General features: G+C 33.5%; 1 protein-coding gene across 1 annotated transcript in view; it reads left to right on the forward strand.

Moving 5' to 3' along the window:
* The window catches only part of LOC126887406 (kinesin-like protein Klp68D), an 83,769-nt gene extending 70,516 nt beyond the window's left edge, over positions 1-13,253 (forward strand). The window contains exon 10 of the mRNA XM_050654916.1: positions 3,474-13,253. Within this exon, the coding sequence (XP_050510873.1) occupies positions 3,474-3,513 (40 nt within the window). The 3' untranslated portion in view covers positions 3,514-13,253. The remainder of the gene's footprint in view (positions 1-3,473) is intronic.
* Positions 13,254-14,767: the final 1,514 nt, after the last annotated feature.

Genomic DNA, 14,767 nt, shown 5'->3' on the forward strand with positions numbered 1-14,767 from the left:
TAGAATCGGCTGTTTGTGTGAATCAGAATCAACTTTTACTAAATGGCATTGGGAAGAGTATACTTTAACTAGTTGGAGTCTACTTTTACTAGTAAATGTTGAATATAAATCTTCATTATATATTTATAATCAACTTTTACTGAAACCAGCCGTTAGAGTTGACTCCCAACTAGTTGGAGTCAACTCCAACTGGATAATCAACTTGAACTGTAACATATACACTAGAATATTCCACAGGGTGTTCCATACTTTGAGGAAAAACACACTATCATTGTTACACGCGGTATACAATGACACTTAAAACCGATACCCGTTCGCCATTCCTCTCTGTCCGCACATTGATCTGCTTGCAGACCTCTTTCATCCATGGCTTTGTTTATTCCTTCCTGCCAACTTTCCCCGGTCTACTCTTCTTCTTCTATCTTGAGGTTTCCAGTTTTGTACTTGTTTTGGGATTCTGTCTTCATGCATTCTTTGTACGTGACCAAACCATCGTAGTTGTATTTCGTTGATTTCGTCATTTATTGTATGTGTGACCTTCATTATTTCTCGTATCCGTTCATTAGTGACATGTTCTCTTCTTGATTTTACTGCAGCTCTTTTCCAGAAATCCATTTCGGAGACCTCTAACATTCGTTTTGATTTTTACTTCATAGGCCATACTTCGCAGCTGTATGTTATCATGCTTTTCACTACGGCGTTATATATCTTTTTCCTGTTTTGGTTGTTTATCTGCTTGTCCCGGAGTACTGAGTTTAAGAGCGTAATTATTGCTTTCCTGCCCTGAGTATTTCGTTCTTTAATGGCTCCGTCCAGTGTTCCGTCATTCGTAATTTTCATACCCAGGTATTTATATTCGTTATATTTACTGCTTTCTTAATAAAATGTTTTTTATTATACCGTGAGCACGTAAAGGTTGGAATAAATTCATTTTCTCGAGAATGGACAATTTTGGAAAAAAATCCCGAAACAGGTCGATTTTTATTTTTAAATTACGACTTTTTGGTATATATATCATACTAGTGACGTCACCCATTTGGGCGTGATGGCGTCATCAATGATTTTTTTAAATGAGAATAGGGGTGGTGTCATAGCTCATTTGAAAGGTAATTTAATTCTATATTCAGTAATATAAACATTAATATAATTATTTATACAGGGTGTCCAAAAAATGTTTTTTGAATTAAATTTATTGACATAAAAAGAAGAATCTGTGTAATTTATTTAATTCAAAATGCATGTTACTGCAACCAGAAAACAGAAAAAAATGGTTATTTGACAAATAAAAATATTGTTTTTTGCAAATTCAATATTAAAGCAGCCACCCACCTGTCTCTTGACAATTTGAGCATTTAATTTAGGCGAAAAGCAATAATTTTTTTTCAAATAAACATTTTTTTCTGTTTTCTGAGAGCCGTAAAATGTATTTTTAATTAAATAAATTACACATATTCTTCTTTTTATGTCAATAAATTTAATTCAAAAAAAAATTTTTTCGAAACCCTGTATAAATAATTATCTTAATGTTTATACTACTGAATATAGAATTAAATTACCTTTCAAATGAGCTATCACACGACCCCTATTCTCATTTAAAAAATCATCGATGACGTCATCACGCCCAAATGGGTGACGTCACTAGTATGATATATATACCAAAAAGTCGTAATTTAAAAATAAAAATTGACCTGTTCCGGGATTTTTTTCCAAAATCGCCCATCCTCGAGAAAATGAATTTATTCCAACCTTTACGTGCTTACTGTACAGTTGAGCCCGCGAGTCTTTACCCGTGCGTCATCATTTAAAGCATACGAAATAAGTCGGAAATCTATTTCACGCAACAACAACTGACAGAAAGTGGCTACTGTTCCGATTACAGGTTTTATTATAAAATTTGTCGTTATCAAATATATAGAATGTCAAATGTAAGTTTTGCTTCAAAATTTTTGTGCAGAATTACAGCTACATTTGAAGTAGCTTAATAAATTCTTTTATTATTATTGATTAATAAATAAACAATTTATAAAAAAATTCAATAACATATTTTATTTTTGTTATTTTATTCACTTTGACGGAAATCTAAAGACGAATCATTTCTTTACTGTGTGAATGACGTTAGCTTTGTATGTTTTAAATATTAATTGCCAAAATATAATTATTTACCTTATTATTTCAAAGCCCAATATAAAATTAGTTGTGAAAACAACTGTTTGTGTAATATAAAGAAACTTCAAAACGCAAAATCTCGACAAAAACCGCAAAAAGTTCAACTGACTGACAGCCACAAAAGTAAACAAAGCAGAAACGTCAAACAAATTGTGCCTAAAATATGAAAACATACCGAATCGTCTTTTTTTGTACCTATCTCTTTTCAATGCACTGAGTCTAGATGGTTTATAAAAATAACATGTGTTTTTACTTAATAACAAACGGCAGCTGGTTTGTCACGAGTTTCATGCGTGGAAGAGAATGATGCTAGATAAAAAGTATGTGTTTTATCTCGCCAGGTATTAATGACGCACGGGTAAAGACTCGCGGACTCAACTGTATATAGTGTATTATGCAACGAGCATTTAATGATGGTCATTATGATGCGAATATGACGGATACAAAACGAGCCGCATAGCGGCGAGTTTCGTATAGAATACGAGCATCATAATAATAATTAAATAAAAGTTGTTTCGGCGAGTTTCGTATAGAATACGAGCATCATAATAATAATTAAATGAAAGTTGTATACATGATTTTTTTCTATGATCACACTTATTTTATAACACAAACAAATTAAGTAGTTATATGATTAAATTAATTATTCTGTTGGTACATTTATATTTTGGATATTCATAATAATCATCATTCAACTCGGATCTATCCACTGCTGGATATAGGTCTCCCTTAGTCTTTGCCTTTTTGAATACTACAATTGTTAAAATGAATGACCAATATTTACAATAATTATGCAATAAAATGAATTTGAGGTTAAATTTTTAATATTGCTATGCATTTCACTTACCATTACGCATGTGCCACAGTCAGACAGAACGTCATCTCGTGTTTCTGTTGATTAAAAATCTGTATCGTAATGAAAATCTGTATCATAATAAAGTCCATTACGATACGGGATTGAAATCATAATTGATATATTAAAGTACGAGAACAGAAAAAATATATATTGTGTGAATTTAGGAAACATAGGATTTTACTGTTTTTTAGACAGTAATTTTCATCAAGTGTCAGTCCAATCGGCCAACATTGCAATTATTTTGTATCAATCGATATTATTTTTGGATTTCAGTATCAAACATTTTTTGCTATGGATCTTAAGTCTCATAAAGATAAAAATTTTTGTACAAATTCTGGTAACGTTCGGAAATCCAAGAAGGGCTGTAACCAATGACTACCATTCACCAAAAACACACGCAAGTGACAATCTTTTCTTATGTAAACAACTCACTGATTTTTTCTCTCCCTAGGAACCGCTCGGCTGCTAAATCTGCACGATCTTTCCAATGAAGATCTAGAGGAAAGGAGGAGAATTCGGCATTTTACTACTTTTTTGTGATATACATTGAGTTGAAATGTTTATGCAGCTTTTTTAGATTTTTATTTTTATATATTTGTTAACCTACGTACTTTATAATTTATTTTTTTATACAATTATACACGTATTATTTTTATCACCAGTGATGTTTTAAGTATTACGTTTGTTTTAAAAAGAAAAGAGATTAAGTTGTAGTTATGATGTTTTTAAATGGGAATTATTAGCTTTAAAGTTATTAGTTGATGCGGCAAGTATTACAGGCATTAAGCATCTCTCTAATTAGTTGTTTATAATAAAAGTTGCAACTAGATCTCATTTTGTATAAGAGTATGTATATTAAAACTGTGTCCAGCAAAGAGCATCGGTAAAATTATGCTGTCTTTTGCACTCTATAGCTATAGAGCATTCCAAGACTTTGACGCTTATGAAACTGCTGGGAGGGAAACCATCAAACATTGTATTTGTTTATATTATTTGTACCACATTGTTTCTCAAGTCTTTTACCGTTAACAATTTTTTAGTTGCATTTTTCGATCATTTTGTTGTAGATTTTGTGTAGTTTTTAGTTGTAGAAGTACTTGAACGACTACTTATTTAGTTTTAAGTAGCGAATAAATAAACATGAGTGCATATAAAGTTGTTGGCAGACAATACAAATGTTGCTAGTAGATACAAGCAAAAGATTGGCAAAATAAATAATATATGTCCACTTTCCCCCAAGGGGTCTGAGTCAAGGGCGGATCCAGGATCGATTTTCGGGAGAAGCCATGAACTTTTTTTGGGGAGGGGTACCAGGGGTCTGGGGGTAATTTTTAAAACTTAGGGTTACAATAGTGAGTTTTAAGGTACTTTTCACACACTTTTGAATGCCATAAAGACATTCAAAACTTATCGTTATTAAAGTCAGTACCGATTCCTACACATTCCTTCGGATCCAAGGGCAGTTCTCTCAACACATTTAATACTATTTTTCCCAATGCTTCTCCAGTCAGGCACTGTTTCCCTCTTTCTTGATTTTCACTAATTATTTTTATGTTCTCATAAGCGTCAATGAACTTGACAAACTCTTCATGAATGTTGTTATTGTGTATGTCTCTCAAATTTAGAAAAAGCTATTCCACGTGGGATACGTCGGTCGTTTCATCAAATATGGCAGAGTGATAATTTGCACTTTGACTCTAATTCATTCATTTGTTCAATTATTTCTTCACCACAACATGTTATCAATTGATTTTGACTGGTGCTATTAATGTATGTTGCTCGGGAAGATGCTGTGGATAGGTGTTGTTTAGGAGTCTTATCTCTTGATGCGATTTTAAATCTCCCCTCAACTTCCCCTCATTGCTACGTCCAGCATCTTCGTCCAGAAGCAGAAAGCCATCATCATGATGGCCTTTTAGAGGAATATTTTGTCGACCTAAGAACGGTATACTATAGACTATTGGTCGTAGTCTTTCTCTATTTTCTAGTATCTGTGTAGACCTGTGAGAGTCTATCTGGTTAATGACTGACTTTTTCGGGTTGAGATAACTTTGTAGAAAATCCAGCCCAACCTGAACGCACTCCTTGTGGTATGATGTTTTTTCATAGGTTTGTATGGCTCCGTCTTTGTCCATGAGTTTGGCGAAAAATGTTAAAGGTTTTGTGACAAGGCTTTGGCCTGTCATCCCTTTATTGCGACCATATTTTTAATTAGAAAAATAAAACGCAATACTTGAAAAACTTTTTTCTAAGTGCTGGTGACTCAAGTATATCTCTTTATTTCTTTTTTTTTTATTCTTTTTGTGTACAGAATATGAAAATTCATACGATTTTGATGGCTGCCAAGGTCGATCTAACAATTGGCACGTTGTAAAATTATCAACATTTTGATTTACAAAACATCCTATGTCATTCTTGAAGCTTCCGTTATTGTTTTTGTTCAATTCTAGTTCAGAAGACATATTTATTCCCTGTTTTTTTACATCATATATATGTGTTTGAAACTGAAAACGTTTGAACTGCAAATATTTAAATTTCTTTTTTTTACATTCTCCCTGGATCCGCCCTTGGTCTGAGTTAATCTACGGTTTAGATAGTTTTCCAAGCGTAAGTAACATGGACATGGTTTTTTTTGTCTCAGATAATAACTTATTTAGTTGTTTTATGTTTTTGTCTCTCAGATGATAACTTAAGTTGTTGAGGGCCAAGTGTGACATTATGATGTGAATACCAGTTTATAATAAACGGAGTACATTTCTTAAAACTCTTAATTGTTTTAAGATACACGCTAAATATAATTATTAAAATTTTATTAACACATCATTACTCTTAAATATACACGAAATTCGTATTATTAGAAATAAATTTTTTCACGCTACTATTCGATTTGCACCACTTAATTCAATTTTATAATACTCCAAAAGACTCTCTTTATTTTTATATTAATAAATATGTAATTTTTTCTCCTAACTTCCTCTCACGTCTTCATCAGCTCTAACCATTATTATTATTAATAGTATTTTTGTGTTGTACCTATTCACGTAGTACCTTTCAAAAAATATGCTCCAAGCAGATAAGTTGAACGAATTCCAGCCCATATCATAACATGAGGCGGGTTTTTTCACTTCCTCAAAGAAATGAGAGTTGTCCTTTGCTCAGAAATAAACATTTCGATTTCGAAAAATCGCACATTCATTGGTGAACAGAACATTTTGTTTGTCACATGCTCTCGGAAAGCGTTGACACGCTTCATTTGTATAATCACTTGTGACCACCATTATGTTTCGATCGCAACTATTGTTGTGTGTTTGCACGATACTTAGACATTACTACGGTTGCCCAGATCGACTAACCAATGAACGTCAAGGGTGCGATTACGTCACGAGTGTAATGTCATTTGAATCGTAATATCGATGGCTTAGTGTGAAAACCTCGTATCTCATTAAATTACAATTTTACAGGAGGCAAAAAGCTGATTTTCTGCATAATATAACCTAAAAACAGGAATTACGTTACGTATTTTTAATTCGAGCACATTGAGACAAATATCTGATATTGGCACAGAGCTAAAAGTGTTAAATGTTGCTATTAAATTGAAAATACAAATATTAACTATGAAAAACACGTAAATATCTTTGCACTATATAGAGCCTTTGCCCAAGTAACTATGATAACCTCGTTTATCTTGATATACATGTTTTTCATCTCAAATGAGGTTGTGTTTATTATTTACGAGGTTTTCATTTTTCATAGCTTATTGCACACCTCCAAATACTAGGTCGATACAATACAAATCTTTTGATTTAAGGTTCATAAAATGTTCCTATATGACGTACTACCCTTTGTTGTTCACAAAAAACATTTCTGCAAGTCGAGTCTCTCAAACAAACACTCCAAATTAAGTACCAAATTCTTGGTTATACGTGGTATTCACACTAAATCAAGAGAGTAATTGATATACGTGGTTTCTTTTTTCGGCTGCAGAAAATAGTCTAGTGTATTTGGAATTTTTCTAACAGTTGTAAATCCTGAGATTTTTTTTCAAACTAAAACCACCAAAATGTCATTTTCGAAAAAAAAAATGAGATACGAGGTTTTCACACTAAGCCATCGATATGATTTTTTTCGAATCGAGAAAACTAATAAGTATTTTAGAAAAATTTAAACGCAGAATAAAATATTACATTATTACCGAGGGCGGAAATCCCCTTAGAATAAACAATCAGTTTCTTTTGAATAAAATATTTGAAATTAAATATCACACTTCTCTTTTATTTTCAGCCCTGTAACTTATTAAAATAAACATTATAGAAGTTTTCAGGGACTTTCGGCCCTCGGTAATAATGTAGTCTTTCATTCTGAGTTTAAATTTTTCATGTTGAATTCCAGCTTCCCTAATTATTTTACATTAAAAGACATTAGAAACTGTTTGTAGAGGATTGAAATCTGTATTGAAAACAACTGTTAAAATTGGTCTACGAATTAAACATATTCCAAAATTTTGTAAAATTGTAATACATTTCAGTTTTTCAGCCCAAAATTAGGCCACACACAATGCAGTAATGTTCACATTTTTGAACTGTCAATATTTTTATTTTATCATTTATGGTTTAAAAACAATACAGTTGATAAGATACCCTCAGTTGCGGAGAAAGTATTAATAATAAAGATTTTTTATTCAGTCAATGGTGTGAGCACTGTCAGTTAAATAGTAACGTGTGGCCTAACTTTTACATGCATACCTATTGTAGCAAATGTATCATATTTTTCAAAATTTTGGAATGCATTAAATCGTAGAACAATTTTAACTTTTGATTTTAATACAAGTATTTTCTACAAGTATTCTCTCATGACTTTTGATGTAAAATAATTAGGGAAGCAGGAATTCAACAATTTAGAATTTTACATTGATTTTCCTATGGCCTATTTTATGATTCACCACTCGGTATAAGATAAAATGTGTATTATTTGTCTTATTATTTTGATAATAACACAAATAATACACATATTTACACAATAACACACATTCAATGATCGAAAATCATTTAAAAATGTGGGATTGTGTACTCTTGTGACGTAAAGTCAAAAATATAAGTCTCCCCATCACCGTCGGTCAAGACAACCATAATAAAGTCTAATAACCGTGGTGTGTTTGCGTAACCATATAGGTGCTTTTGACGATGCACATGCGTCGGAATGACAATCAATAAACATTGGCGCGGTGTTGAAACAATATTATTATTTAGTGTAAAGGGACTTTCCGCTATTCCGCTCACCCTATATGTTCCGGTATAGTCCCTTCACCGCATGGCTTTGTCGTTATAATAACTTGGGTCGGAATTAGGAGAAAAAAGACATAAATTTCATATATTAGATATATTTAGTATTTCAACACATATACATATTATCATATAAAAGACGTATATTTCGTATAGTAGGTATATCTATTTCACTTTAAGGCTGATAATTCCGTCTTTAAATCGATAAAGCAAGTACGCTAATAAGCAGCAACGTATTATTTTAATAAACTTAGTAGTAAATTATTTTTATACAGTGCTGGCAATTATGTTGCTAAGAAATGTTCTGGAATAATTATTATTTCATCTATTTGTGTATATACTTGCTGTTTTATTGTTTATATATACAAAATTCGTCAAAAAAGCAGTACCCAAATGAAGACGGTTATAGAATTGCACGCTCAAGATGTATTTGTCATTTTATTTGGCTTATTTATTATTAACACGGTAACTGCCAATATTGTATGAAACGAATGAAAACTGAATAGAAAAAAGAATGGAATAACCCCATAACGACGGCGAAAAAGCAGGAACTCAGTAAGTGCAAGATGATGATTTTACATGAGACCAAAAAAACCGAATCATTTTTCATTTAGGGCGTATCTTGTTACGTTTAGTAGTACCGTTTTCGGTAATTTAAACCCTTCCGGAAATGTTCTCAACTTTACCTGTTGGTTAATAGATGCCGCTACACTTTTTCTAAAGCGAAAACGGAAGTAACTCATTTTAAGCAAATTTGTCAGTTACGAGGTCCTACCTTTCCGCCGTCGATAACCAGAATGGGGGGAGACACGTGTGGTCAAAATAGCAAGAGATAAATCACCAATCGGTAGAAGTATCGGCCGACCGCGCAAAAAATGGAGTGACAACCTTCCATAGAGGTTTCAATCCGTCAATGAACAAGCAGAATTACTTATAAAGAGGAAGAAGATGAAAATTGAAGTAGTTTGAATGTCATCTTCATCTTGAAAGTTGTATAAATCGACAGACAACTTTGATTCCTTGGATTTGAACAACCAGATGCCATTGTAGAGAAATACTAATCAATGAACGTGTTACAATTTGGTATCTTGTATGTGGATATGGGATTATTGATCCTCATTTTGCGTCCAAGACCCAGTTACAAAAGCAGTATATAAAGACTTTTGTAAGCAATTTACTAAACTTTTATCTGGCACAGATTATGCTCCTTTTTTTTTGAGGTCGTCTGACATATGTCTCCGATGGCACTGCAGCCTCATGGGCTTATTGTGCCAACCATCCTACCTTTCATGTCACCCAATCCACAAGCTTGGTTCCACGTACCAAATTGTACATCCCTAGCATGGGTTGGGTGGCATATTCTGCTGGACTTAATTTTGGTTGTCCATAAATAGCCTGCCTCTTGTGATCCAAAGCCTCACACTCGTACAGTACATGATATGCTGTTTCAGTTCCCCTATTGCACAGTATGCAGTTAAGGTTCCCTTCGTACAGCCCAATTCGATTTAGGTGTCCTTTCAGGGCACAGTGACCCGTGAGAAGACCTGTAATTATGCGGAGATGACTCCTATGTAATTTTATTAGTTCCTCAGCTCTCCGTTTTGAGGGTTCCCTTATTAAGGGCCTCCCGTGTCTCTGACCAGGTACATTCCCCCAGTATTCTTTGTGTTTGTTTTTGACCCATTCCCTGACTTGTCCCCTAATTATTGTTTAAGGTACTCCTAGAGCAGGTTCTGGGCCAAAATATGAAGTTGATGAACCGTTCCTTGTCAGCTCATCTGCTTTCTCATTACCGTCTATCCCGGTGTGTCCTGGCACCCAGAATAGAGTTACACTATTTCTTTCGGCCAGTTCTTCCAGTTCTTGCCGGCATTCCCATACCAGCCTTGACGTCACTTTCGGGCTCATTAGTGCCTTCAGTGATGCTTGGCTGTCTGTGAGTATATTGATCCGTCTATTTTCATAGGCCCTAAAGTTGTTCATTATGACACACTGCAGAATTGCGTACATTTCCGCTTGAAACACAGTTGTGTATGTTCCTAGTGAGAAACTGAGTCCTACATTCTCTGTTTCACTAAAAATACCCGCTCCAGTGCCTTCATCGGTTTTTGATCCGTCCGTATACCATATCGTTCCCCTGATTTTACTACTGATGCTGTTCCACTCCCTTCGGTCATTGATTTCTATTCCGAAGTTCCTATTAAATGTGTATTTTGGTACCATGTGGTCAGTGTATGTATCAGATATACTTACCCCACCTTGGTTCCAAATCTGATTATGCCCAAGGTTCTCGTATTTATCCCTTGGTTTTCCTCGCAGCCCCCTTGCAGTGTATGCTCCCATCCTCGCTTCCCCTTTGATAAATATATCAAGAGGGGGTAGGTCTAACAGGGTTTCGAGTGCCGCCGTCGGTGTTGTTTTTATTGCTCCCGTTATTCCCAAGCATGCAAGTCTTTGTATCCTGCTTATCTTGTTTATAGCGGTTCTTTGCTGCATCTTTGTCCACCATACCAAGGATGCATATGTTATCATGGGTCTCACTATCGTTGTATATGTCCAGTACGCCATTTTCGGACAGAGTCCCCATGTTTTTCCATGTGTGCGTCTGGTCAGCATTAATGTCGCCTCCGCTCTTTTAATTACTCTTTCAAGCTGTCGGTTCCAGGTAAGTTCTGGGTCCAGTATAACCCCTAGATACTTTACCTCTTTATAGACAGCTCCAATTGTTCACCATTAAGGATCAGAGGCTTTAAGTCCTCCAGCTTCCTTCTTCTGGTGAACGCAATTGTGACTGTTTTGGAAGGACTGACTCTCAGCCCTTCTTCCTCAGTCCATTTGGTGACAATATTAAGAGCCTACTGCATGCGTTCCCTTACTATGTTTTGGAATTTTCCCTGGGCAAGGACAAGATTATGCTCCTAAGCCGGTAATCATTTCTACAGGATGTCGCAACGAGACATAAAGTCATTTGCTCCTTCGCCTTACATCCGCCGAATATTTTGAAAACAAAATAATTTCTAGTTGAACAAACTTTTAACAGCCTTCTCCCATACCTGACCTGACACCACCTGTTTGATATCAGATTCAATATTCACCAGCAAATATTGGCAAACGGCAAAAAAATATACGAACATTTTCAACGACTGTGACCACGACTATTGGTAAATATATTTAATAATATGCAAAATCGTTATGATTTTGCATAATCGTTATGATTATTATTATGTATTATTTACACTGCAAAAGTGCACATTTTGAATAATATGTTAAGCTACAAAAGTAATTATTAAATACAATGATCATTTTGGTTACTCTTTATTTTGACGAATATTGTAGTTTTTTATTAAATAAATATTTGAATGTTAGTACTTTCCTAGAACGATTTTTTTTTCATATGTTACTGAATTGTTTAAGTTTTCGCATATTTTACCATTCTATTATTGCATTGTATTGTTCCTCTTTGGTTATTAATCTCCTCACCACTTATGCCCAGTCTTTTCTAGGTGTTTGTGTTTCCTATGACTTTTTCTTCACTTTTGTACTGTCGTGTACGGTCTTGCTTAATTTTAAGGAAAATATTATACGTATTATATACAGGTTGAGGCAGATTAACGGCTAATTAGATATATCCCGAGAACTAAAGTTAACTGAATCATGAAAATTGTCACGAAGGGGTTTTGAAGAGTGAGCTATTTAATGAAAATATTTTCATCTATTTGCCACTACCGGTTGTACTGGAAGTTACTTATAACTTCGTTTTTTAAATGGGACACCCTGTATATTTTTACATTTTTGGATTCTCCTCGATGTCCGCTTTCTTAAAATATGAAGTTTTGTAATGTTATACGGGGTAGTTTAAAATATAATTACGTGTTTTATTAATTTCGTATTAACATTCACACCCTGTAGAATTGTAGTGATTTGATATAAAAAACTCTGTTTATGTTCAAATGATTTTTAATATAGTCTGCTATGATTAAAAAATATTATTATATGAAAATATTTTGGTTAACTAGCTCACTCTTCTAACCCCCATTAAGTAATTCCAATTTTCATTATTCAGTTACCTTTAGTTCTCGATATATTTATAATTGGCCGTTTATCGGCCTCACCCTGTATATATATCAAGTGCAGCTTACTTGGTACTTAATTGTTACCACAAACTGTTCGTTTATGCAGCGTTCTTGCTTGAATGATTTATATTTTTTATTTTTTGTTATTCTACGTTATTTTTAGTAATATCATTGTTTATATAGTAATAGTTGGTCTACGCAATGAATAAATTTGTTTGATTCTAAATGAGACAGTCACCAGATGTCCCCACAATTTCTGTCAGGGTCGCAACGTCAAAATGCATAGACACCAAGTTGGATACGATCCTATTCATAACACCAACTCGCATACACATTAAGAAAAATAAATATATGGAAGAATATATTTAGAAACTGAATTAATGATGTCATGCTACTATACACATTATACATAATATAATAGCACGACATCATTAATTCAATTTCTAAATATATTCTTCCATGTATTTACTTTTCTTAATATGTATGCGAGTTGGTGTGTTATGAATAAGATCGTATCCAACTTGGTATCTATTCATTTTGGATTTATCGTAATTACGCGTGACGTTGCGACCCCGACAGAAATGGTGGTGACTGTCTCAATTAGAATAAAACAAATTTATTCATTGCGTTGACCAACTATTATTATATAAACAATGGTAATATATAACTGTTGTGTAAAATATCTAACGCTCTCTGTGATTTTTTGCACTTTATTTTTAAAATATCTACATTTTTCTAGTCAAATGTAAACTAATAATACAAAGTGCTAATAAAATGTACCTAGCAATGGTCAGTATAGCTAAAAATTTACCATTACACTAGAAGGATGTTTTTGCAATATGCATTTTTATTACAATAAAAGTTAGTGCTCAATTTAAACGTGTGTTATTTCTGTCAACATGTTGAAACAACATCTTCACTTTGAGAGATTAGTATTGCGTCGTCTGCATAGCAGATTATTTTAAGTTGTTTTTCTCCCATTTGGTATCCTTTTTTTTTCTTAAGTGTATAATCTCAAATGTATATTTAAATTACCTTTTTAAGAAAACTCCTTTAAACAAGTAGAAAAAACGTTTAATTTTTCTTGTGCAATCTTTATTGTTTAATTATTTTAACTGTACTAATATCCATCGACAAATTTGCAATGATTAATTGGGATTTTAAAATATCTTATCTTTAAGCGGCTTCTGCAATTTCTTAAACATATGGAATTTCATATACCAAACATTGATATCGGCAATTTGTTGTGCATTCCGACGGATTTCCGTTTCGACTATACTATACCTCGACCCGAGCCATACATATCAGAGACAAAGTGTCAGAAAAACCTGAGACTCAAAGAGACCCCAGTGCATGTTTTATTGAATAAATAAATATAAAACAAATATTTTTGAAAAGTGTTATATAATTAAACAGGTTAAAATGACAAATATTAAAAAAGACATCCCCTGTGTAAAAAGTTGGGGAGGAGTACAAAGAGGAGAAAACTAAGATGATGGCATCAACACTCAACAATAGAGCCAGAAACATCGGTCACAAATCACAGTTGATAACTCTACCTTTGAAGTGGTGGACAAATTCGCATACTTGGGCTTCCTGATCAGCAAAGACAACGTAGTTCTTCGTGTCATACTCTATCGAATGCTTGTTGTACATCTAAAAACGCTGAAGCGCAGAGTATTCTCTTCCTTCTAAACTAGTTTTGATTTTATTACATTGTGTATTCTCAAATGAGTTTTCAAATGAACTGTTTGTGTAAATTGCTTAAAACAAATTTCGCATTGATAAGACTTTTCCCCAGTGTGCACTCTCAAATGTGTTTTTAAATGATGTGCTCGACTAAACTGCTGAAAACAGATTTCACACGTGAGGTTTTTCTCCAGGGTGCACTCTTAAATGTCTTTTTAAATTATTTGCATTACTAAATTGCTTAAAACAAATTTTACAGTGATAAGGCTTTTCCCCAGTGTGCACTCTCAAATGTGTTTTCAAATGACCTGCTGTAATAAACTGCTTAAAACAGATTTCACACTTATGAGGGTTTTCTCCAGTGTGCATTCTCAAATGTACTTTCAACGCACCTGCTGTAATAAACTGCTGAAAACAGATTTCACACTTATAAGGTTTTCTCCAGTGTGTACTCTCAAATGTGTTTTTAAATGATGTGCTCGACTAAACTGCTGAAAACAGATTTCACACTTGTGAGGTTTTTCTCCAGTGTGCACTCTTAAATGTCGTTTTAAATTATTTGCATTACTAAATTGCTTAAAACATATACAGTAATCCCTCGTTATCCGCGGACTCATCAACCGCGGTTTCGCTTATCCGCGGTTGCGATATCTGTTGAATCTTTAATGAGAATATTTTATTATTTTTATATATTTTTTATAATT

Source organism: Diabrotica virgifera, chromosome 6 (assembly GCF_917563875.1).
Source record: "Diabrotica virgifera virgifera chromosome 6, PGI_DIABVI_V3a".
In the NCBI taxonomy this organism is placed as follows: Eukaryota; Metazoa; Arthropoda; class Insecta; order Coleoptera; family Chrysomelidae; genus Diabrotica; species Diabrotica virgifera.